The sequence below is a fragment of the Neodiprion pinetum genome, chromosome 3, assembly GCF_021155775.2.
Source record: "Neodiprion pinetum isolate iyNeoPine1 chromosome 3, iyNeoPine1.2, whole genome shotgun sequence".
NCBI classification, from domain to species: Eukaryota; Metazoa; Arthropoda; class Insecta; order Hymenoptera; family Diprionidae; genus Neodiprion; species Neodiprion pinetum.
Genome location: NC_060234.1, coordinates 23,826,164 through 23,851,616, shown reverse-complemented (window position 1 = coordinate 23,851,616; position 25,453 = coordinate 23,826,164). Strand labels below are relative to the sequence as shown.

The 25,453-nt window shown below is 38.7% G+C and overlaps 1 protein-coding gene and 1 long non-coding RNA gene across 2 annotated transcripts; one reads left to right on the top strand and one right to left on the bottom strand.

The window, feature by feature from the left end:
- Positions 1–471: 471 nt before the first annotated feature.
- LOC124214064 (sodium-dependent nutrient amino acid transporter 1-like) lies at positions 472–11,276 on the top strand. Its single transcript, XM_046616038.2, has 9 exons — positions 472–569; positions 4,066–4,152; positions 4,565–4,829; positions 4,967–5,186; positions 6,401–6,775; positions 7,130–7,496; positions 7,874–8,150; positions 8,895–8,989; positions 10,367–11,276. The coding sequence occupies exons 1-9, from the start codon at positions 555–557 to the stop codon at positions 10,499–10,501; spliced, it is 1,836 nt and encodes a 611-aa protein (XP_046471994.1). The 5' UTR covers positions 472–554; the 3' UTR covers positions 10,502–11,276.
- A 12,596-nt stretch (positions 11,277–23,872) lies between these two features.
- Positions 23,873–25,072, bottom strand: LOC138190679 (uncharacterized). Its single transcript, XR_011176719.1, has 3 exons — positions 24,824–25,072; positions 24,439–24,559; positions 23,873–24,199 (listed from the first exon to the last, which is right to left on the bottom strand). It is a non-coding gene; the product is annotated as an uncharacterized lncRNA (long non-coding RNA).
- Between the last annotated feature and the right edge of the window lie 381 nt (positions 25,073–25,453).

Genomic DNA, 25,453 nt, shown 5'->3' with positions numbered 1-25,453 from the left:
AAAAAAAAAACACTGTTCAATATAAAAATTCAACTAGGTTAAAACAACCGATGTGCAAATTTCGAAATGTATTTGACGATAAGACTTATTGTTAACTGATTCTCTTCTCATAATAAATCGCCATGCATATAACGTTCGAAATGCAACGCAATTGTCTACTGATATCAGCGAATTTGTGAATATAGCAGAGAAAGACAATCGGTGCTATTGCTGACGTGTGGAAAATACTTTGGAATTTTCGTAGGTCCGAAATATGTTGGCAAAAACTGCACACCTAAGCCGTTCACTAAAAGATATCTATCCACTAGGATTGATTTTCGATCAGCAATTCGTTAAGTTTTAGCAGAGACAAAGAAATTGACAGATTGTAAGAACAACTGTTATCTCTTATCTTATCCGTGTAATAGTATTCTTTGCACTGTTTTCAATGTCGTAGCGTGTAGTAGATTCTTAGCGAGAGCCTGAAACTTCTGGCTCATCGTCAGTCCAATTACCTTACCGGCCCGTTCACCATCAACACCGAAAAACAAACGGCCGCAATTAGGATCAAAGGCATGGAGACAACAAAGGTGCACCTACTAATTCTTAATAATTTTTTTCACTCTTTTATACCACCTAAAATTCATCTTCGTAGCCGCATTAAATAATTGACTTTTTTCGAAATTTCCAGACGGTTTTTGTCTGCAGGTATAACATTTTACTCATGTCTATTTTGCATCTATTGACTTGAGCCTTTTCGGTGCCAGAGCTTCAAGGCTTCACTCTGTTTCTCGACATTGGACATTATTCGTCGCTGCATTGATTATCCTAGTTCCTTCAGCACCTTTTAAGCGGTGAAACCTTTTTTTAGGAGTTTTTTTTTGATAACCTTGCCGAGAGTAATTTTAAATTTTGGGCTTAACCCTCAACATTGGCGGTAAACTTGGGTTTGTTTTTTACAAGGCCAAAAAATTTTCACATCATTTTTGTTTTTCGATTCGCTACCAAAACGCCTTAATAGTTCCTTTACATATCGCTGTTTTGTGCAACTACTAGTTTTCAGCTGCTATGTGAAACCATTTTTTGATTTAGAACAAATATGGTTGGAAGAAATAGCGTAAACCGGAAATAGTGTAACATTGGACTGGAAGTACTGCTTTTGGGATGTGGGAAACTTTCGGATCTTTGCTTGGAAATTCGAAATCCGAAAATTTCTCGCTTCCCAAAGTAGTACTTCCAGTCCAAAGTTACTTCAGAAATAAAATATACCATTTTCACTGTTTTTTCATCAACATAAGCTATGAATCACAACGGATAAGTAATTTCAATAAATGTTAGGATTCATTTCTTTCTTTTTTTTTTTTTAATCTATTTCAAAATATATGCAGTAGCTAATAATCACGCTCTTATAGAAAAACTCAAGACTTGACGACTCTTTCAAAGCAGCAAATTCAATTGCAATTGGTTCGTAACTGGATTTTGAAACTTCAATATCATTAATAACTTTAATTCAGTGCAAAAAACTTTCTCATAACTCAATAGATCAGAAACGTCAGCTCTTTAACATCTGTGCAGTAAATATTTTGGTCTCATTCAATATTTTAATCAGCAGTTCGACGGTTCTCAGTGACACCTCAACTGATAATTTACGATCGACGGTTATTAATGCGTTATTATTGATTCGATATTAGGATATCTTTTGCTATGTAAGACAGTCAACTAAGTCTGGTCAGATAATCTATTTCACGGCCACTTTGACGAATCTTGATGTATAATTGCAGGCTCATAAAATCTTTCAGTTCATAATTAAATATGTATATGCTTTTCATGATTTCACCTCCAATATCAGTAAATAACTAATTAATACAGCTAGCATAAATTTCTCGACGGCAAATATTATGAGAATCTTCTTCGTCAAAAGTATATTCAGTTATTCGGCTTACTTAGACATTGAATATCAGAGGCTCAGGTCACGGAAAATTTCAACCACGTTTATTCAGATTTATCATAATGCCGGATCTCTTCATTTACCAAAGATTACAAATCCCTACAATAGTTTAACATTTCAAGATGCCAAACTTCCGAATATGGTCAACAGTTGGAATGGTCGAAAGTTTAAATGATCGAATTTTGAAAGGTCAAAGTCATCCTCCTAACGCCTTACACATGAAAATTCTTCATAATTATATGCAGTGATTCAGAACTTTGACATCAGCAATTTATTAGATTTAATCATTCAGAATTCACGGTTCTCAGTAATATCCAATGTCAAGGTATCAAACCATTCAACAGAGGTTTGGGCCACAAAAAATGCTAACAAAACTTTACAATTCAGCGTCTTTTCAAAGAAACCTTTCGAAACTTGGCACCACCGAATTCTTTGGCCAGCTCACTAATTCTGAAGATTCTGAATAACGCAAATTATCATAGGGCAGATCCGATATGGCATCCTGTTAAATCAAAATTACAACAGCATCTACAGGGATTTTTACTAACTACAAGGAACAATAAGAAAGAAAAAATGAAATCATGACGAATCGGCAATATCGCGTATCTGTAGGGGTTGTTCATAAAATTGCGTAATAACATTATGATAATCAGTTCTTCAGTGTGATAATCTGCAAGCTTTAATTTCACTTAACTTTAATTAGTAGGGGCCGTTACTTCATTTCCACTTCTCCGCGGGAGTCATACCGGCGTCGTTAATAGATCAAGATAGTCCCAGACGATTCGACTATCCATCAAAAGTCTAGACTCCCAGCATTCTTCGAACCATTTCAGTCATCGACTCAGCAAAAAAAAGCTTCGATCGATCATATGGTCTGACGTCCGTATCAAACATACTCCAGATAATTGTAGCGCGAACACGTGTCGAATGTTTGTAAATTTCGATTTATAATCAATTACCATCAAGGAGATCGGCTGACTGAACGATTTGATATTTTTTAGTAATTTTATTACGATACAGTCGTACATTGAGTATATTTATCAAATGATTATATTATCGAGCTACAAAAATTTATTTAAAAATTTTAATATCGAAAAGTACTGGAGCTTATTATAAACGAAAGCTCAGAACTAACGATTCTTCATTTGTAATCGCTCAGAAATAGTACAAAATTTAGTAGCTTCATTCGTTCTCACTCTACGATGATTCATCTTATTGGAAGATTAGTTTCTACAAATTCACTGGAACCAATTATTTTCTTATTGTTGATTTAATATAAGCATTTTATGGTGATAATCAATAGCGGTCCATTGTTATAAAATTAAATGTTTAATGATACAAACAAGATGAAAACAGTTTTTCAGTAAATTGTAGATAATGGTTCCTTGCTTAAAATGAGTCATCTTCGAGTGAAAGCGGACAACCGTTTTCAAGCGATTTGAAATGAAGTATCACGATATTCAAGATTTTGATTATTGATAACTGGATAAATAAACTCGATACACGACTATTTTGCAATAAAAATGATAATAAATACTATCGATTTTCGGCAAACCCAAACGAGCACCTTATAAGTATCATTGATATTGTATTAATTTTGAACTCAAGGGAACTTGATCAATTGGAACCTCAAACGCAGTTCAGCACTTTTCGAGACTTTGAAAGTTCAAATTATTTAACCATGCCGAGATAATAGATGTGCGCCATTCTATGCTAAGCATACTTGACGCCGACTTTTACGATCTTGAATTTATTTTATAATTTGACGGAAAGGTTGCGTGATATTATAGTCCGAAATAGTTTATATTAGAAGGTATGCAATATGTTCGGAATATTTCTTGTAGAAACGATCATTGCATATTTTTCACGTTGTAGATAATAATGTTCGATGTAAAATAAATAATATTCCACATTTATTGTATATTTTGTAAGTCAGGGTGGAATAAACCTTGACTACTTAGTTATGTCGGGTTTGCGATTCAATCGAATATTCCGCACTTTCCAATATCTATAGTCAAGAAATCTGATGAAAACTGATCGATTCCCAATTCAATTAAAGTAGGATTAAATAAAAGTACCGTCGAATGGTTCACTCTCGATGTGTTTTGATGAGCGTTTTTTGATGTTCTATGTCATAGAAACACGAGGACTATGATAATGCAGGATACGAAGAGGACACAGGCGCGAAAACTGAGAATCCACCACCATTTCAATTCGACCATCCGGTAAGATTTCTGACGAGAGTACAACTGCGCTCCACTATCTTGAATTGGATATTTTTGCATGGAAATATTTCACATGCACACGAAACAAAGAAACCCGAGAACAATTAGGCCATATTTTGTCTCTTTCCAACGGAAGAAAACGTGAAGGGAGTATAATACGCCAGGTTAAAAACTACGACAACAATGATGACATACGACACGAATGATCCACGTGTTAGAAACCAGTTGAAATTCAATTGCTTGTAACATCTGTCATTATCTTTTTTGGCGAAAGAGAAAAAATACGACCTGTTGATTTTATATTTCTCTGCTTTATACATTATACATAAGAATTGCGTTCTTAATTTTTTTTTTATGCAAATACTAAATTCCGAATGCTTTTCGGAAAATGCCAATGATGCAATTATTTCAGCCACCCGGCCCGAAAGCACCGGAAAGAATTCAATGGGGATCAAGCTGGGAATTCTTGATGTCATGTATCGCGACCTCCGTGGGTCTGGGAAACATTTGGAGGTTTCCTTACACCGCATACCAGAATGGCGGCGGAGCATTTCTGATCCCTTACGTTATAGTTCTTTTCGTAGTCGGAAAGCCCTTTTATTATCTTGAGGCTACTCTTGGACAGTTCACCAGTCAATCGTGTGTAAATGTCTGGTCCGTATCGCCAGCGATGAAAGGTTAGCATTTTTAGATTTAATCAATTTATACACGTTATGCACCTCAGCGCGTTGTGAGACAGTGGATACCATAAGAGCACTGTTGGACACCAAGGAATTGAGATATTGTAATACCGTGTATTTTTTTTTTTTTTTAGGAGTTGGATATGGCCACGCGCTTGCAGCATTTTGGGTCGTTACTTATTACTGTTCTTTGATGGCGCTGACAATATACTATCTATTCGTGAGTTTTCAGTCAACACTTCCATGGTCCTATTGCCGAGAGGAATGGGCTGGGACTTGCGTCGATGCAAGCGGATCGAGTAATGTTACTTTGGACAATACAACACTATCGAGTTCTTCTGAATTATACTTCAGGTCAGTGATTTTCAAGGCAAATGAACCGGAGACCTGGTTTAGATTACGAGACGTGGCACAAATACAGATATGCATACGCAAATACACGCGACAACAATTACATAACATCGACGTGGGCGAATGATTTTTAGGTACTTGTGATATTACTGATTCGTTACGTGTACAACATTAATCCTTAGATCCTATTTCCCAGTTGTCCCATACATCTGACTGTTTTGAACGACATTTATAATTGCATTTCTGCTACTTTTTTTTACATGATGACAAACGCATTATTGTTAAATTACATACTCCTTCCCAAGGACTGTTGACGTTCGCTTTGGATATGCGTAAAAACCTAATTATAACCCGAAAGACGTGGTAGTATTAGAGCGTATATAAAAATATGAAATGGTAGAGTTAATGCGAGTAGGTAAAAAAAAAGACAAAAAATAGTGACTAAATCCTGCTGATGCTTATGTCCGCCACTTTGAATGTTATAAAAAATGTGTTTTTCAATAACTCAGCCATTTTAAATTTTAACGATACATCGTAAATACCAAACTTGTAGGAAATTCAATTTTGCCACAACTTTGGACTTTGCATTTTTTTCTAAGATCGATATTTTTCAAAGTAGATCTGAGTAAATCCCTTGCATTATCTTGTTTGCTTTCAAGTTTAGGGCATATGCAAATTAGACCGTAATTGCTACATGGTTGCGATCTTTGTCACACGCCTCGTGAAAAACTCGAAAATTCTTGATCGAACTGACGATTTCGACGATGTTAGAAATATTAGAATTGATATATTTCGGCTCTCCGGGCTTAAAAGTTTCTTGGATTAGCCACTGGAGTCGGGCGCTACAATCACGCAGAAACGAGGCGATCTGGAGGTAACGCGCTAGTTTTCAAATTTTGAATCGAGCTCTAGACACGGTGACGGCCGGAAGTGCTCGAAAAAATTAAGTGGATATCGGTTTCCCAGCAATAGCGATACGAGGGGGAAGTCCGTCAATTTGAAATTGAATACGAGTATATGAGATGCGTGGTTCAGTTTTGGTAGCTATAACTTGATCAATTCTTCGAGATTTTAAATCCAACTAATCTTGAAATTGTTTCGAAGTTTGAATCCACGATAAGATGTGGTGGAAAATTAATTTTTTGCAAGTGAGCGTAACTTAAAATGCCTCAAATATTTTTTCACACAAACTGATGTCATTTTTGTTTGATTTTCAGGAAGATCGTTCTCAAAGAAATAGACAGTATCGAAGATGGGATAGGAGTTCCTTCGTGGGAATTAACTCTCTGCCTTGCAGTCAGTTGGGTGTGTGTTTTCTTTGTTCAATTCCGGGGTGTTAAGAGTGCTGGCAAGGCAGCATATTTTCTAGCCCTCTTTCCGTACGTGATGATGATCACACTACTGATCAGAGCACTGACATTGGAAGGCGCCGCGAATGGCATACTCTTCTTTGTCACACCGGATTGGCATAAGCTTTATCAACCAGGGGTGTGGTATGCTGCCATAACACAGTGTTTCTTCTCTCTCAGCGTGTGCATGGGTGCGATCATTATGTTTTCATCTTACAACAACTTCCGTCACAATCTCTACAGGTAAAATACAATGAATACTTATCAAACGCATATTCCTAATTCGAATCGACAATCAAGTGCATGATTTGAAAGGTTCAGGTCAGAAGCTAATAAAAAATTTGCGATATTATGTGGTGAAAAGTGAGTGCAGAATGTTTTTCTTGCAAAGAACCTTTTACAGTCCTGCGACATTTTTAAAGTAACGAAGGTGCAGACAATCAGTCAAAATTATTATCTAAACAGTACCATAAAATTGGATTTTTGTATAATTAAGAAGGAAAACAAAAATTGATGCGATTGTTGAGCGATTTATTGGAGAAATCGCTCAAAATAAACACACGTGGTACGTAAAACATTATCAGACTATGATTTCAGGGCTGTAATGATCGTTACCACATTGGACACGTTCACGAGCTTCATGGCTGGTTGCACAATATTCGGGATACTCGGAAATTTAGCACATGAGATGGGAACAGACGATATCGGCACCGTTGTTCGCGGTGGCACCGGACTGGCTTTCATATCGTATCCTGAGGCATTAGCGCGATTTCCGGCAGTTCCTCAACTCTTTGCTGTTCTGTTTTTCATAATGATGTTCGTGTTGGGAATTGGCAGCGCGCAATCCCTCGTCGGCGTAATTGCCAGTGTGATTACGGATCGCTTCACATCGTTCAAACAGATGTACGTTGTCGGTGTCATCAGTATCATCGGCTTTCTCCTGGGTCTCACATACGTCACTCCGGTAAGCACAGAAACAATGACCATTCGAGTCATTAAACAGCATGTGAGGCATTTCGTTACAGTAACTCGACCACCTCCGACACTGGTGGAAAAAATGTCTATGATTTCCTATGAAAATCATTCTGATTTTTAGGGAACCTCGAACGCGATCGTAGTTTTTGAATCGAATTATTCGTGAAAATTTCACGGTTTTTCGTAGATAGCTGTAGAATGGATTACTCTTTCGCGATCATTTTGCGTAAATCAATCGTTATGAAGTGGATATAATGCAAATTCTGTTTTTGATTTAAAGAAATCCTGTTCGAAATATGTTACTTGAAACTTCCATAAAGTACTGATGAATGTAACAGAAGAACTCACACCCTTTTAAAATTTCAGGGTGGGCAATGGATCTTGACTCTGGTTGACTATTACGGCGGAACTTTTACAGCGATCATTGTTGGAGTGACCGAAGTTACAACTATATTTTGGATTTACGGACTCAACAACTTTCTCAACGACGTTGAATTCATGTTAGGATACCGACCGGGTGTTTACTGGCGTTTGTGCTGGCTGTTGATTACACCCCTACTTATGATCATTGTTCTCGTCTACACGTTTGCCGTTTACGAGGATGTTACATACAATGACGAATACTTTCCGAGTGCTGCTTACGGTGTGTATTCAATTCTACTGAATTCGCAGCGATATAAAAAAAAGTGCGAGGTGTACCCTTTTTTTTATATTCCTGTTTTTTTTTTTCTCGTAAAATAGGTATCGATACTTATTTCAGTACTGAATTCGCTATTATCACGATAGATAGTATAAGGAATCCCAGGTAGCGGAGTTGTTGAAATGACGACTAACATTTGACTAATTAAAGCCGACACAATGTTAACAAACGAAAAATTTGATCAAGTGTTGGCAGAAAGTCAGGCAGACGATGACCGTTCGCGTAAGATGTAGTAATGACTGTCAATAAGCCAAAAGTTTAAATTAAAAAAACTTCCAAAATCGAGACAACGCCAGAACTAAAATTGAATATCGTATAGATCTTGCCTTAGGGAATGTAATAGGATCAAAAAATCTAGTAGTTCTACAAATTTCAAAGTTTCGCCTGATTATTTTTTGATGAGGTCAAATCAATTTACAGTCGACTTCACACTATTGACTGTCAATTTACGTTCTAACGGATAATCTTGAGCGCATGGTTGACAATGTAGTCAACTACTGACTTTAAAGACGCCCTCTTCATCAGTCTCCGACTTTATTTTCTGCCCACGATAAGTCAAATGTGAGTCGAACTTGTGCTACTTTGGATACTATGTAATTAATAACATCAAATTGAGAGTGGTATAACTTAAGGTTATAGACTTGGGCTATTTATGTGTCCTAATCTGATTCCATTATCAATTTACAGCTTTCGGCTGGGTTATCTTCAGTTTCGGAATCATTCAACTGATATTCTGGATCTGCCTAGCTCTGATTAAGAACAGGTCATCATCAATTAAATTGGTAAGTTACACTTCAAAGACGTATATTTTTTCAAACATGTTGAAGGTGACAGATCTGTAGAGCTAGCAGAGCCATGTCAGCAGTCCATCACAAAGACGATTCACTTATTTGTTGCTTTGTAATTGCGAATTAATTACTCTAAAATCGATTTCGTTGCCCCAGTCGATTTCCGGAAAATCGGGGTCAGCTGGCAGACCCGTAGGTAAAGAAAAAATTTAATGAATTTTTGAAAAATACCAGAATTTATTGCTATTTAATTGCTATTAAACCACTGACACCGCAGTTGTTTATTCTTTGCGAATAACTAATTATTTGGCGAAGAATTAATTTTTTCCACACCATCCGAGCTCATTCCCAGAAGATCGGAGCCGGCTAGCCTCACATGACGCCGGCACATTCGCAAAAATGTGTGGAACAATAAAATGACGTAATTTATTGAAAACAAATGGCTATTGATTATTAGGCATTAAAATTATTTATTTCCTATTCATTGCGAATCACTTACTTACTGGCTCCCATGGTCAATACAAATTTGAATACAAAACTTGCAAAATGACGACTGAAATACTCAGCCGCGAGCAAAATCGCGTACGAACAACTCGATGCAGTTCCGGTTCACTTCGCGAAGCTCCTCGAATTTATGTACAAATTTATTCAAACTGCAACGGTAGAATTTCAGTATTAGAAAAAAGTTCATCTCTCACAGATTTTATCGCTCGAGCAGAAACGCGTGAGAACAACGCAATATAATGCCTTTCCGGTTTATTTCACGGAGCTCCTTGAATTTATTTATGATTTTATTCACAGCTGAATAGTATAATTCTGTAGATGCCCAGGTCACGATTCAATCGTATGGTTAAGCAAAGTATTGAGTATTTCGAAATTCCAAATCTCACCTCGAATATATGGAGATTAATGTATGCGCTGCCCGGTCAGTCAAGCGCTCCAACAATGAGACACTGCAGTCAGTACGCGCATTATTTAAATCGGGTAATTGGACTTGAGTAAAGTGAAGTTGTACAATGATTCATAAGAAACTTTCTTTATATTGAATAATGTACGAGTAACCTCACAAGCTACTTGAAACACTAAAATACGATGATATTCTTGGCATCATTACTCTACAGTAAATGAAATTACATGGTTAGTCAATTCCGCCACTGTTATAATAATTAATTCAACGATATACTGTTTTGGAGTATTTTCTGCCACTAAAGAGTGTTACGATTGTCCAACTATTTTTTGTACAATATGAATGTTATATTCTACACCTTTTAAAAACTATGTGCTTGTGTAATAATAATCAATTAGTTCTACACCGAAAAAGACGTGTATTTCATATGCTTATTCATTGCCATATTTAATTTTCAATTTCAGACTTTCCGGAGGGCCTTTACTCCAAATAGGCATTGGGGGCCCACGGATCCGAAGGAAAATCAAGACTGGAAAGCATTTTGTGCGGAACGGCGGCAAAAGTCAACCGGTGGACTCCGTAACCTCTTCTTAGGATAAAATTATATACGTAAATTATGGATTCATGTCGATTGATAAGCTTTGCCTGTCTACATTTACATTACACGTCTGTTAACTGTTACTTCCTATAGAAATAATTCAGGAACCGTTTGACCAAGTTTAATCCCTGCAGTGCCTACTATGAAATACAGTATTGAATACAGGTTTGACCGAACTATATTGTGCTATTGTATAGAGAGGAAAACAGCACACCTTATTCTAAGCACATTGAGTGTTCTAATCGACTGCGCATGCGCGAACTTTGTCGGATCTTCACGCAGGCTGGTTAACTCAAACTTGAGCTATCAGTCTTGGCTGACGGAGGTTATGCATGTAACTGATGAGAATTTTTTTAAGCTATAACAGAGCTTTAATAGTTGATGTAGTGATTTGAGAAGGCTAGGCAAACTTTTATTGTTCACTGACTGATGACTGATAACTGCTACGAGTCATCGAACATAATTTCAATTGGCGAATTGACGCCTCGTTTCGAGTAAGTTGGCTCCCCTGTCTTACAGCCGAAAATATTACCGTGGTATAGACAAATAGAATCCAATTGTTTTGCGCATGCGTAGTCAGTTACTTACCCTGGTAAGTTTCATTGTCTTGTCTTAATATACTATTATAAAATAATATACAGATTGTGTTGTGAGTCTGCGTTGGCACATTTGGTCTACAATTTATGTAAACGTATTGTTCAATATAAACCTTTATATTAACATTAATAACCTGTCTATTAAATTTGATTCCTACACAACAAGGTGTATACAAAACCTAGATGAAATAAATCCCGGGGTTTTCTCGGATTTCTTAACTGAAATTTATTTGACCGTTACTTTGATATCGATAACTGGCATTATTAGACATATTATCGAATGAATAACAAACATTGAATTTATTTAATTTTGCAAGTCTTTCAGCATAATATTTCAATAAAGTATTATTATTTTTCTACTCATTTGAGAATATAGCCAACCACGCGCTCCCGGCTGCTGTTTTCGAGATCATTACGGGAATTGGTCGGGACAGACTGACAAACCGACAGAAGGACCGATATTTTTCTAGAGATTTGTTTTCCGGATACTGGGGATGAGACGAGGGTTCATGATTGAGGCATTTAAAGTAAATATGGGTTTCCAAGTTAAAATAATACTTGGTAATTTATTGATTACAACATGTACTTGGTGTCGAGAGGTAAAGTCGGGAAGGTAGATGGAAGGTGAAGTTGAATGAGCAAAGCGAAGCGTGAGTGAGTGCAGAAAGCGAAGTGCAAGTTCAGTGTTCTGGGTATCAAAGGAGATGATAGTCAGGTGTGGACAGGGTGTCTGGCGGAATAAAGAGACTTCCAGATAAGAGAGACAAAGAATGAATTGTCAGTGCGACAGGGTGATGATCATGTAACATGATAAAGAATAAAAATTAATTATTTTGGAATTAATTTTATCGAAATAGGATCACAGACTATCTTATCATTGATTTTTTCAGATTTCATAAGATGTGAGAAGTTTTAATTTAGTTACAGGCTATCTATATCAGCTTCATTCATTCCATTAGAATGTGCTTATGTTTCTGTTTTTCCATTTTTTGAATTTTTAATAGTCCATTACGGAACAAAGCAAACATAAAGCTTCTATGAGATGTGAGTCTGATTTGATCTTTTCAAATGACAAATATTTCTTGAGAAAAATGAAAGCCATAGGACGATAAGCATAGTGAATCCGTCCTAGAAGAATATCTGGATCATCATTTGAGCGTAAGTCGGTAATAATAAGATACGTTGATCCTACAAGTTTCAGAGCTTTATCTACTTTGGTTATCGGAAACCGAAAATTTTCGGCTCGGAATATTAAGAAAAAGTAAGGCAAACCCCTTTGCATTTTTGGCAAAAATTTTCGCGGTTTTGAAGAGTGCTGGAATAAATTCTTTCGTGCACTATTCCAACGTAATTTTGCGAGACAAATCGATTGGGCGCAGTCCCAATACGCTGCGATCGACGCATCAAAAGTTATAGCCAAAAAACGAGAACCTGGAATTTCGACATTTTTCAGCAGGTGCTTTTTTGCTCGCCGTTTCTCTCCTCTTGGTCCCACGCTCTTTTTGCTGCGTTTTCTGAGTTCCTGAGGGTCTAATTAGTCAGGTAAGGGTCATTTGAATCGAATCTGAGACCAAAAATTTTCGGCTCGAAAAATGAAGAAAAAGTAAGGCTAACCGACGACCGACGATTGTACCTCCTCCTCTTGATTGCAGTGTTCAATATCTTGCGCACGGGGCAACCCGCATACTTGTCCGCATTATTCTCGCTTCGTGCACCTGCAGCTTCCACCTCCACGTTGCGAAATCCGGGTGAACTTGTGCTGCCCCTTCCGCATTCTGAGGCTTTTCGTCACTCCCTGACGGTCAGAGGCGCTCGACACTGGAACTCTCTACCTACCGAGCTCAGGTCTGTCTCGACGCTCGCGGTTTTAAAGCACGATCTGTATCAGCATCTCTTCCGGACAGAGGAGACCCGCTCTTGATGGCGGCTCGTCATCCAGTCTTCTCCACCTTCTGTTTCCCACGTTTCTATGTTTCTGTGTTGCTGCTTTCTTAGCTTTATTCTGCTTTCTTGACTTTTCTTTTTCGCTTTTTTTCTGACATTGTCTTCGCCGTCTTTCTCTGTTCTATTCTCCGTTCTAGTTTTTATCCCTAGATCTTAAATAGTAATATAGAACTAGGCTAAGGTTTTAAAATTAAGGCTCTGTTTCTTTTTAATTTTGCAATGATGTTTTCAAATATTGTTATGGAAAAGATGAAAAATAAACCATTGAACCATTAAACCCTTTTGCATTTTTTGCGAAAATTTTCGCGATTTTGAAAAGTGCTGGAATTAATTCTTTCGTGCACTATTCCGACGTAATTTTGCGAGAGAAATCGATTGGGCGCAGTCCCAAAACGCTGCGATCGACGCATCAAAAGTTACAGCCAAAAAACTAGAACCTGAAATTTCGACCTTTTTCAGCAGGTGCTTTTTTGCTCGCCGTTTCTCTCCTCTTGGTCCTACGCTCATTCTGCTGCGTTTTCTGAGTTCCTGAGGGTCTAATTAGTCGGGTAAGGGTCATTTAAATCGAATCTGAGACCAAAAATTTTGGGCTCGAAAAATGAAGAAAAAGTAAGGCTAACCCCTTTGCATTTTTTGCGAAAATTTTCGCGAATTTGAAAAGTGCTGGAATAAATTCTTTCCTGCACTATTCCGACGTAATTTTGCGAGAAAAATCGATTGGGGGCAGTTCCCATACGCTGCGATCAACGCATCGAAAGTTACAGCCAAAAAACAAAACCTGTGATTATATGAATCCTTACGTAATGTTTTCGATGTTTTCTTATACTGAAAATATTTATTGCTGTTCCAGGTACAACCCGAGGTGGTTATCGGTGGTTGTTCGAGGTGGTTGGCGATTGTTGGAGGTGGTCGGAGGTGGACGAGGAGGAGGACGAACGGAACTGAGTCTCAAAGCCCTGTTGATATAAAAGCAGCTATTCGATAGAAATTATAGTTTATAGTTCACACAGCCCATTGCATGATATTTCATTATAAATACGTATGTTTCAATGTATGGAGGAATAATTTATCAAATATCCAGAGGTCATGTGCAAATAATAAATGAATTGATTCGACCGCAGTTTGATGTATTCATTAGAGCTTCGACAATAAATTTAAGCTTTGTTACTTCTTTTATTTTATTATGGATAATCAAAAACATTTCCGACTATTCGTGCTGTGGAAGCATGGGGATTAAACCAAATGTAGCAAAAGATTAGAAACAGTGTATGTAGAGTACGGGTATTTTTCTAATAATGCAAATAGAATAGAATACCACGCCTTGCCAATTAGCTTTCCAGACAGAGATGAATGATGAATTTTAAGGACTGCATTATCGTTGTTGAATACTCTATGCCTCATGGGAAAAGAAAATCTGTAACAATAAAATTGATGCACCGGATCATCGTCGACTTTAACTTTTGAAATGTCCTACCATTTCCGAACACCTCCAACCATCCTATTTACCTATATTACTAGATTAGCTATGATATGAAAAGAGAAGAATTATTCATTTCGAAATGGGATTCTATTCGACGCGCGCTCGATGTATTCCATAACATTAGTATTCACAATTATTCCAGCAACTTTTCATTTGCTCTCTCGATCTTGAATTGTCATAGGCATAGAATCGAAACGCTGTTTTAGCTGGTCGCAAGTGAAGCATCTGCGTTGGGTGGAGAAGCGGAATTGTTTTTCGAAAAGTATTCGGATGGAAAAAAATTCAGAGTAACTGCAATACATAACGGATGCGCTAATTCTGAACGAGATGAAATGGATGCTTCGTATATGAGACAGTATTTAACGCTGCGTAGTGATTTAAAGACCTAGAAAGGTGATGGGGAGAGAAAGAACGACGCTCCTTAACACTTCGAGTGTATTTTAACACACATTTGAAAGATACGAGCGAAATTTTTCATCATCCAACTGTCGCAGAACGGCAGCGTTATTAGCCGACCCGTTCACTGAAGAATATATCTTCAGTCAACGGCTGACCATCGAAGGGCCTGGCCGCTTGAGTCTGAAATCGGCAGGAGAGATGAGGTGTGTATTTCTTGTATGAAATGTGAAAGCTAAAATCATTATACATCATATCATATCATCATACATCATACATCGTACATCATACATCGTACATCATACATCGTACATCATACATCATCATACATAGTATCAAAGTTCGAAACCATAGTTTGGATGTCGGATGTTCAGAAAGTGACGTCACCAATTCAAAATCAGCTAGCCGAATTCCTCAGTCGGGAAACAACCGCGCAGTAGAGCGGACGTATGAGAGTCGCGCTCCGCAAATTTCGAGTACCGGGTTCTCAACCTCCCGCATCCCGCGCTTCGGGTCCGCTACGTATTTCGAGTACCGGGTTCTCAACCTCCCGGATCCCGCGCTTCGGGTCCGCTACGCGGTGAAACTCGACTTCCAGGATAAGCGCTCCGTGGCTCCTCGTTCATGTTTACAATAAATTATTTCAATTCGTTTTTCGCGCAAGCCCATATTCAGTAGCTGTCAGTCCGCTAATAAAATATCTCGACTTCCAGGATAAGCGCTCCGTGGTTCCTGGTTCATGTTTACAATAAATTATTTCAATTCGTTTTTCGCGCAAGCCCATATTCAGTAGCTGTCAGTCCGCTAATAAAATATCTCAACTTCCAGGATAAGCGCTCCGTGGCTCCTCGTTCATGTTTACAATAAATTATTTCAATTCGTTTTTCGCGCAAGCCCAAATTCAGTAGCTGTCAGTCCGCTAATAAAATTTCTCGACTTCCAGGATAAGCGCTCCGTGGTTCCTGGTTCATGTTTACAATAAATTATTTCAATTCGTTTTTCGCGCAAGCCCAAATTCAGTAGCTGTCAGTCCGCTAATAAAATATCTCGACTTCCAGGATAAGCGCTCCGTGGTTCCTGGTTCATGTTTACAATAAATTATTTCAATTCGTTTTTCGCGCAACCCCAAATTCGGTACCTGTCAGTCCGCTAATAAAATTTCTCGACTTCCAGGATAAGCGCTCCGTGGCTCCTCGTTCATGTTTACAATAAATTATTTCAATTCGTTTTTCGCGCAAGCCCAAATTCAGTAGCTGTCAGTCCGCTAATAAAATTTCTCGACTTCCAGGATAAGCGCTCCGTGGCTCCTCGTTCATGTTTACAATAAATTATTTCAATTCGTTTTTCGCGCAAGCCCAAATTCAGTAGCTGTCAGTCCGCTAATAAAATATCTCGACTTCCAGGATAAGCGCTCCGTGGTTCCTGGTTCATGTTTACAATAAATTATTTCAATTCGTTTTTCGCGCAAGCCCAAATTCAATAGCTGTCAGTACGCTAATAAAATTTCTATAACTTTATAATCTTCTCATAATCTTTCTGGTAGATTATATCGATAAAAAAATTATATCAAACCTTACACATTATTTTTGATTTGTTCTCATGCTGAAAATATTTATTAGTATTCGGGGTATAACTCGAGGTGGTTGGCGGTGGTCGTTGGGGGTGGTTAGGGGTGGTTGCGGGTAATCTCGGTGATTCGGGAGGAGGGGGACGAGGATTTGTGCTCGGTGAGTAAAACACTTTTATAATATTTGATGGCAATTATAATTATATTTTATCTAAAATATTTCAAACTAGTCATGTTTACATTAAATTATTTCAATTCATTTTTCGCGCAAGCACATATTCAGTAGCTATGAATAAGCTTATACAATTTATTATATTATTAATTAATTAATGAATATTCTTATAATATTTAATGGCAATTGTAATTATGTTGTATTCAAAATTTTTCAAACTTGTCATGCTTACAATAAATTATTTCAATTCGTTTTTCGCGCTATTCAGTAGCTATGAATAATCTTATATAATTTATTATATTATTAATTAATTATTTAATCAATTACTCAATCATATTAATCCTTACACAATATTTTCGATGTGTTCTTATACTGAAAATATTTATTACTATTCAAGGTATAACCTGAGGTGGTTGAAGGTGTTTGGAGGTGGACGAGGAGGAGGACGAGGAGGACGAGGATTTGTGCTGGGTGAGTAAAACACTTTTATAATATTTGATGGCAATTGTAATTATATTTCATCTGAAATATTACAAACTTGTCACGTTTACAATAAATTATTTCAATTCATTTTTCGTGCAAGCACATATTCAGTAGCTATGAATAATCTTGTACAATTTATTATATTATTAATTAATTGATTAATCATATTAATCCTTACACAATATTTTTGATGTGTTCCTATACTAAAAATATTCATTACTATTCCAGGTATTACCCGAGGTGGTCGGAGGTGGACGAGGAGGAGGACGAGCTGGACGAGGAGGAGGACCAGGTGGACGAGGAGGAGGACGAGGTGGACGAGGAGGAGGCGGGGTGGGTCGTGGGAGAGGACCTCTCCTCTCCTCAGAGGAGGGGAGGGGGAGGGCCAGGGAAGGGGGGAGGTGGGCGGGGAGGGGGAAGGGAAGGGGCGGGGAGGGGAGGGTGGTGGGGAGGGGGAAGGGAAGGGAAGGGAAAGGGAGGGGAGGGGGAAGGGGGGGAGGGGGAGGGGAGGGGAGGGTGGCGGGAGGGGGGGAGGGGAGGGTGGTGGGAGGGAGGGAGGGCGGGAGGGAGGGAGGGAGGGCGGGAGGGAGGGAGGGAGGGCGGGAGGGCGGGAGGGAGAGAGTGGAGGACGGATGTCGATGCGAGCCTGTTAGAGTTAATAGAGCAGTACACCCCCCCCCCCTCCCGCGCCCGCCCCGCCCTCCCTCCCTCCCGCCCTCCCTCCCTCCCACCACCCTCCCCTCCCCCCCCCTCCCGCCACCCTCCCCTCCCCTCCCCCTCCCCCCTTCCCCCTCCCCTCCCTTTCCCTTCCCTTCCCTTCCCCCTCCCCACCACCCTCCCCTCCCCGCCCCTTCCCTTCCCCCTCCCCGCCCACCTCCCCCCTTCCCTGCCCCTCCCCCTCCCCTCCTCTGAGGAGAGGAGAGGTCCTCTCCCACGACCCACCCCGCCTCCTCCTCGTCCACCTCGTCCTCCTCCTCGTCCACCTGGTCCTCCTCCTCGTCCAGCTCGTCCTCCTCCTCGTCCACCTCCGACCACCTCGGGTAATACCTGGAATAGTAATGAATATTTTTAGTATAGGAACACATCAAAAATATTGTGTAAGGATTAATATGATTAATCAATTAATTAATAATATAATAAATTGTACAAGATTATTCATAGCTACTGAATATGTGCTTGCACGAAAAATGAATTGAAATAATTTATTGTAAACGTGACAAGTTTGTAATATTTCAGATGAAATATAATTACAATTGCCATTAAATATTATAAGAATATTAATTAATTAATTAATGATATAATAAATTGTATAAGATTATTCATAGCTACTGAATATGTGCTTGCACGAAAAATGAATTGAAATAATTTATTGTAAACGTGACAAGTTTGTAATATTTCAGATGAAATATAATTACAATTGCCATCAAATATTATAAAAGTGTTTTACTCACCCAGCACAAATCCTCGTCCTCCTCGTCCTCCTCCTCGTCCACCTCCAAACACCTTCAACCACCTCAGGTTATACCTTGAATAATAATAAATATTTTCAGTATAAGAACACATCGAAAATATTGTGTAAGGATTAATATGATTGAGTAATTGATTAAATAATTAATTAATAATATAATAAATTATATAAGATTATTCATAGCTACTGAATAGCGCGAAAAACGAATTGAAATAATTTATTGTAAGCATGACAAGTTTGAAAAATTTTGAATACAACATAATTACAATTGCCATTAAATATTATAAGAATATTCATTAATTAATTAATAATATAATAAATTGTATAAGCTTATTCATAGCTACTGAATATGTGCTTGCGCGAAAAATGAATTGAAATAATTTAATGTAAACATGACTAGTTTGAAATATTTTAGATAAAATATAATTATAATTGCCATCAAATATTATAAAAGTGTTTTACTCACCGAGCACAAATCCTCGTCCCCCTCCTCCCGAATCACCGAGATTACCCGCAACCACCCCTAACCACCCCCAACGACCACCGCCAACCACCTCGAGTTATACCCCGAATACTAATAAATATTTTCAGCATGAGAACAAATCAAAAATAATGTGTAAGGTTTGATATAATTTTTTTATCGATATAATCTACCAGAAAGATTATGAGAAGATTATAAAGTTATAGAAATTTTATTAGCGTACTGACAGCTATTGAATTTGGGCTTGCGCGAAAAACGAATTGAAATAATTTATTGTAAACATGAACCAGGAACCACGGAGCGCTTATCCTGGAAGTCGAGATATTTTATTAGCGGACTGACAGCTACTGAATTTGGGCTTGCGCGAAAAACGAATTGAAATAATTTATTGTAAACATGAACGAGGAGCCACGGAGCGCTTATCCTGGAAGTCGAGAAATTTTATTAGCGGACTGACAGCTACCGAATTTGGGGTTGCGCGAAAAACGAATTGAAATAATTTATTGTAAACATGAACCAGGAACCACGGAGCGCTTATCCTGGAAGTCGAGAAATTTTATTAGCGGACTGACAGGTACCGAATTTGGGGTTGCGCGAAAAACGAATTGAAATAATTTATTGTAAACATGAACCAGGAACCACGGAGCGCTTATCCTGGAAGTCGAGATATTTTATTAGCGGACTGACAGCTACTGAATTTGGGCTTGCGCGAAAAACGAATTGAAATAATTTATTGTAAACATGAACGAGGAGCCACGGAGCGCTTATCCTGGAAGTTGAGATATTTTATTAGCGGACTGACAGCTACTGAATATGGGCTTGCGCGAAAAACGAATTGAAATAATTTATTGTAAACATGAACCAGGAACCACGGAGCGCTTATCCTGGAAGTCGAGATATTTTATTAGCGGACTGACAGCTACTGAATATGGGCTTGCGCGAAAAACGAATTGAAATAATTTATTGTAAACATGAACGAGGAGCCACGGAGCGCTTATCCTGGAAGTCGAGTTTCACCGCGTAGCGGACCCGAAGCGCGGGATCCGGGAGGTTGAGAACCCGGTACTCGAAATACGTAGCGGACCCGAAGCGCGGGATGCGGGAGGTTGAGAACCCGGTACTCGAAATTTGCGGAGCGCGACTCTCATACGTCCGCTCTACTGCGCGGTTGTTTCCCGACTGAGGAATTCGGCTAGCTGATTTTGAATTGGCGACGTCACTTTCTGAACATCCGACATCCAAACTATGGTTTCGAACTTTGATACTATGTATGATGATGTATGATGTACGATGTATGATGTACGATGTATGATGTATGATGATATGATGTGATGTATAATGATTTTAGCTTTCACATTTCATACAAGAAATACATACTTTATCTCTCCTGCCGATTCCAGACTCAAGCGGCCAGGCCTTTCGATAGTCAGATGTTGACTAAAGATATATTCTTCAGTGAACGGGTCGGCTAATAACGCTGCCGTTCTGCGACAGTTGGATGATGAAAAATTTCGCTCGTATCTTTCAAACGTGTGTTAAAATACACTCGAAGTGTTAAGGAGCGTCGTTCTTTCTCTCCCTATCACCTTTCTAGGTCTTTAAATCACTACGCTGTTTTCGCTGCGTTTTCTGAGTTCCTGAGGGTCCAATAAGTCAGGTACGGGTCATTTGAATCGAATCCGAAACAAAAAATTTTCCGCTCAAAAAATGAAGAAAAAGTAAGGCTAACCCCTTTGCATTTTTGGCGAAAATTTTTGCGATTCTGAAAAGTGCTGCAATAAATTCTTTCATGCACTATTCGGACGTGATTTTGCGAGAGCAATCGATAGGGCGCAGTTCCAATACGCTCCGATCGGCGCGTCCAAAGTTACAACCAAAAAACGAAAACCTGTGTTCTCGAAATTTTTCAGCAGGTGCTTTTTCGTTCGCCATTTCTCTCCTGTTGATCTCACGTTCCTTTCGCTGCGTTTTCCTAGTTCCTGAGGGTCCAATTATTCAGGTAAGGGTCATTTGAATCGAATCCGAGACCAAAAATTTTCGGCTTCAAAAATGAAGAAAAAGTAAGGCTAACCCCTTTGCATTTTTGGCGAAAATTTTCGCGATTTTGAAAAGTGCTGGAATAAATTCTTGCCTGCACTATTCCGACGTAATTTTGCGAGAGAAATCGATTGGGCGCAGTCCCAATACACTGCGATCGACGCATCAAAAGTTGCAGCCAAAAAACGAGAACCTGTAATTTCGACCTTTTTCAGCAGGTGCTTTTTTGCTCGCCGTTTCTCTCCTCTTGGTCCTACGCTCGTTCTGCTGCGTTTTCTGAGTTCCTGAGGGTCTAATTAGTCGGGTAAGGGTCATTTAAATCGAATCTGAGACCAAAAATTTTCGGCTCGAAAAATGAAGAAAAAGTAAGGCTAACCCCTTTGCATTTTTTGCGAAAATTTTCGCGAATTTGAAAAGTGCCGGAATGACCTCTTTCGTGCACTATTCCGACGTAATTTTGCGAGAGAAATCGATTGGGCGCAGTCCCAATACGCTGCGATCGACGCATCAAAAGTTACAGCCAAAAAACGAGAACCTGAAATTTCGACATTTTTCATCAGTTGCTTTTCTGCTCGCCGTTTCTCTCCTGTTGATCTTACGCTTTTTTTGCTGCGCTTTCTGGGTTCCTGAGGGTCCAATCAGTCAGGTAAGTGTCATTCAAATCGAATCTGAGACCAAAAATTTTGGGCTCGAAAAATGAAGAAAAAGTAAGCCCAACCCTTTACCATTTGTTACGTGGGGGTGAGAATGTACCGAGCGGTGGTAGTTAATGATTAATTGAATAATCAAACTTCCACGTAGCGACAATGAATAAAAATCAAATCCAAAAAAGACCTACCTTCCGATAAGCCGGTCATTTGTAGGATCGTGTTGCTATAGTCCTGTACAGGTCTGTGAGGTTTGTTCAAATGATTGAGGCTAATTTATAATAACAAAAGTGGGAAAAGGTTGTCGTTCAAAATAAATGGTTCGAACTGATTTAACTGGTAAAAGATAAAGTTTATTTGGTACGATATGGTAATTGAAATGTCTGGTAACAGTGATTGTTGATAATGACGTAACAATGTATAAAGTGTTTGAATTTATATAAAAATCCACGCCGACGAACGAATTTATATTCAAATGCAGGGAAGCTGCAGAATCGCTAAATTTGACCGTTTGCGTGTTTGAGCAAATCGTGTGTTATTCTATTCTAATGTTATTATTATTAGATACCAAGAACATCTATCCTGAACGATACTTATATAATAACTAGCGGGTCGTGATTATTGTATTGTATCTCTCTTTTTAGATTATCTTAAATTAATTATATTTCCTGTTGTTATTTCTTGTTGGTTAAATCTTGGAAACAATACGTATGACTTAATTGGGGTAGTGGAGCTAGCCACCAACTCTAGTCTTACCTTTGACTAGATATTATGATAGTAAATTTTGATTAGACAGGTGAAGACATTAGAATTCGTTCAATGTTGATGATTAGCACTCGGATTGACTTATCTTTAGATGTAATACGACGAGATTGAGAGCCGTCGGATCGTGTCGGTCTGCGTCAGTAGAATTTCCGGATCAGGGCCTCACCTCGAGATCGGAAGGGTTGATGAGTCCGAATGTTGTTAACGTTGAGCACTTAGTCTTTGTAAATTTAGAATAATACTCTATTATCGAAAGCTATGGTTGAAAATGTCAATTTGATTCACTCGCGGTTTTGATATATATTGAAAGGTGATTCTAACGATTATTATTTCAAGATGATAATGTAACTGGTTATTATTATAAACACTTAACATTACCAGATCCGGATTGAATCTGGGCAAAACTTGGTTATTTTTGATGAAAACCGAATATCATAAAAATGTCTATTTTCGAAATAAATAGATTTAGTAAAGAACAGGAAAGATGGAACGTAGAAGATAGTGAGTCTTCAAATCACAGGATAATATGATTGCTCGAATTTGTCGGATTAGCAAGAGGCTTTAGGCCGGTCAAAACTAAGATTTTCCGAACGCTACTATTGCTCAAGATGGGCTAATACGGGTTGACGTCCACGCACCTCGCGACTTAACAGAAGAAAGACGCGGCTTCTTGGGCCTGAGGGTCCAAGGAGCTGCAGTTGTAATAAGTTACAACGGTAATTAGCCAATGAGGTGCGAAGGCGACCCCCTGGTGCCCGAATCTATATGGTCAGCGCTACTCCACGCTCTTTGACGGTGTTCCGACGATTCTCAATCTCGTCGGTGACATATTAAAAATATGAACAAGAGATATTTACATACAATATTCATACATTCATTCATACATCCTGATAAGTAATCTATTTTAATTTAGTTCACAATGGATGAATAGTTTATGCTAAATATCAATGATAATTTTGCCTTAAAAAGAGAGGTATTATTAGGCTGAGCTCCGCTGTTACTAGCTCAGCAGTCTCCTATCTCAGTTCGTGGTACCAGTCATAAGAAACAATTTGGAACCTAATACTAGGGATCATTGTCGGTCTCTACGTGACTTTTGCCACGTGGAACTCGCCGTTATTACAATATGAGATTTAAATGAAATAATATCTGTGCATTGAAGAAATTAAAGAAATGAAATGAAATGGATTTTGAAAAAGGTACGCCAAGGCGGTACCCTACCCTACCCTATACCCTACCCTCCCCTACCCTACCCCTCCCCTCTCCTCGTCGCTCCCATCCGCCACCCCTTCCCGTCCCGCCCTCTTCTTCAGCCTACTCTTACTCCCGATTCTGTTCCTTCTCCTACTCCTACTTCTGATCCTACTCCTATTACTACTCCTACTCCTATTCCAGATTCTACTTCTACTTCTACTCCTGATTCAGCTCCTACTCCTACCCTTGATTCCACTCCTGATCCTACTCTTACTCCTGATCCTTCTCCTACTCCTACTCCTACTCTATTCAATACTTTAGAATGATATACTCAGAGTGCACGAATCCTCGTCATCCTCGTCCACCTTGTTCTCCTTGTCTTCCTGGTCCTCCTCCTCGTCCACCTCCGACCACCTCCAACCACCGCCAATCACCTCCAACAACCACCGATAACCACTTCGGGTTATACCTGGAATAGTAATGAATATTCTCAGTATAAGAACACATCAAAAATATTGTGTAAGGATTATTATAATTAATTAAATCATCAATTATATAATAAATTTTATCAGCGCATTTATAGCTACTGATTTGTGCTTGCGCGAAAAATGAATTGAAATAATTTATTGTTAACATGACAAGTTCGAAAAATTTTAAATACAATATAATTACAATTGCCATTAAATATAATCAAAATGTTAAACTCACCGAGCACAAATCCTTGTCTTTCTCGTCCACCTTGTTCTACTCGTCTTCCTCGTCCTCCTCCTCGTCCACATCCGACCACCTCCAACGACCACCGCTAACCCGAGATGGTTACCGGTGGTAACTAATAAATATTTTCAGCATTAGAACACATCAAAAATATTGTGTAAGGATTAATATTATTTTTTTACTGACACATTTTACCAAGAAGATTATGAGAAAATTATACAAAATTATATAAAATTTATTAGCACAACGATAGCTACTGAATTTGGGCTTGCGCGAAAAATTATTTGAAATAATTCATTGTAAACATGACAAGTTTCAAAGATTTTAGATACGATATAATTACAATAGCCTTTAAATATTATAAAAATGTTATACTCACTGTGCAGAAATCCTTGTCTTCCTCGTCCTCCTCCTTCTCCTCCTCGTCCACCTCTTGTCCCTGAAGTTGAGTTTCACTAGGTAGCGGAGCTTGAGCGCAGGAACCACGAGCGCTTGTCCTGGAAGTCGAGTTTCACCAGGTAGCGGACCCGGAGCGCAGGATCCAGGAGGTTGAGAACCCGGTACTCGAAATCTGCGGAGCGCGATTCTCATCCGTCCGCTCTACTGCGCGGTTGTTTCCAGACTGAGAAATTCGGCTAACTGATTACTACAGATCGATGACGTCAAAATAGAAAAAATTTTGGGTGACGTCACTTTCTGAACATCCGAAGATCTAAGCTTTGGTTTCGAAGTTTAATACTATGTATGATGTATGATGATGTATGATGATATGATATGACGTATAATGAATTTAGTTTTCACATTTCGGACAAGAAATACACACTTCATCTTTCCTGCCGATTCCAGACTCAAGCGACTATATGTATAGGCCCTTCCATGGTCAGCCGTTGACTAAAGATATATTCTTCAGTTAACAGGTCAGCTAATAACGCTGCCGTTCTACGACAGTTGGATGATAAAAATTTTTGCTCGTACCTTTCAAATGCGTGTTAGAATACACTCGAAGTTT

Coding starts and splice junctions, on each gene's coding strand:
- LOC124214064 (XM_046616038.2), top strand. Junction 4,153..4,564: donor CATTTCAATTCGACCATCCG/GTAAGATTTCTG, acceptor CAATTATTTCAG/CCACCCGGCCCGAAAGCACC. Junction 8,990..10,366: donor GGTCATCATCAATTAAATTG/GTAAGTTACACT, acceptor TTTCAATTTCAG/ACTTTCCGGAGGGCCTTTAC.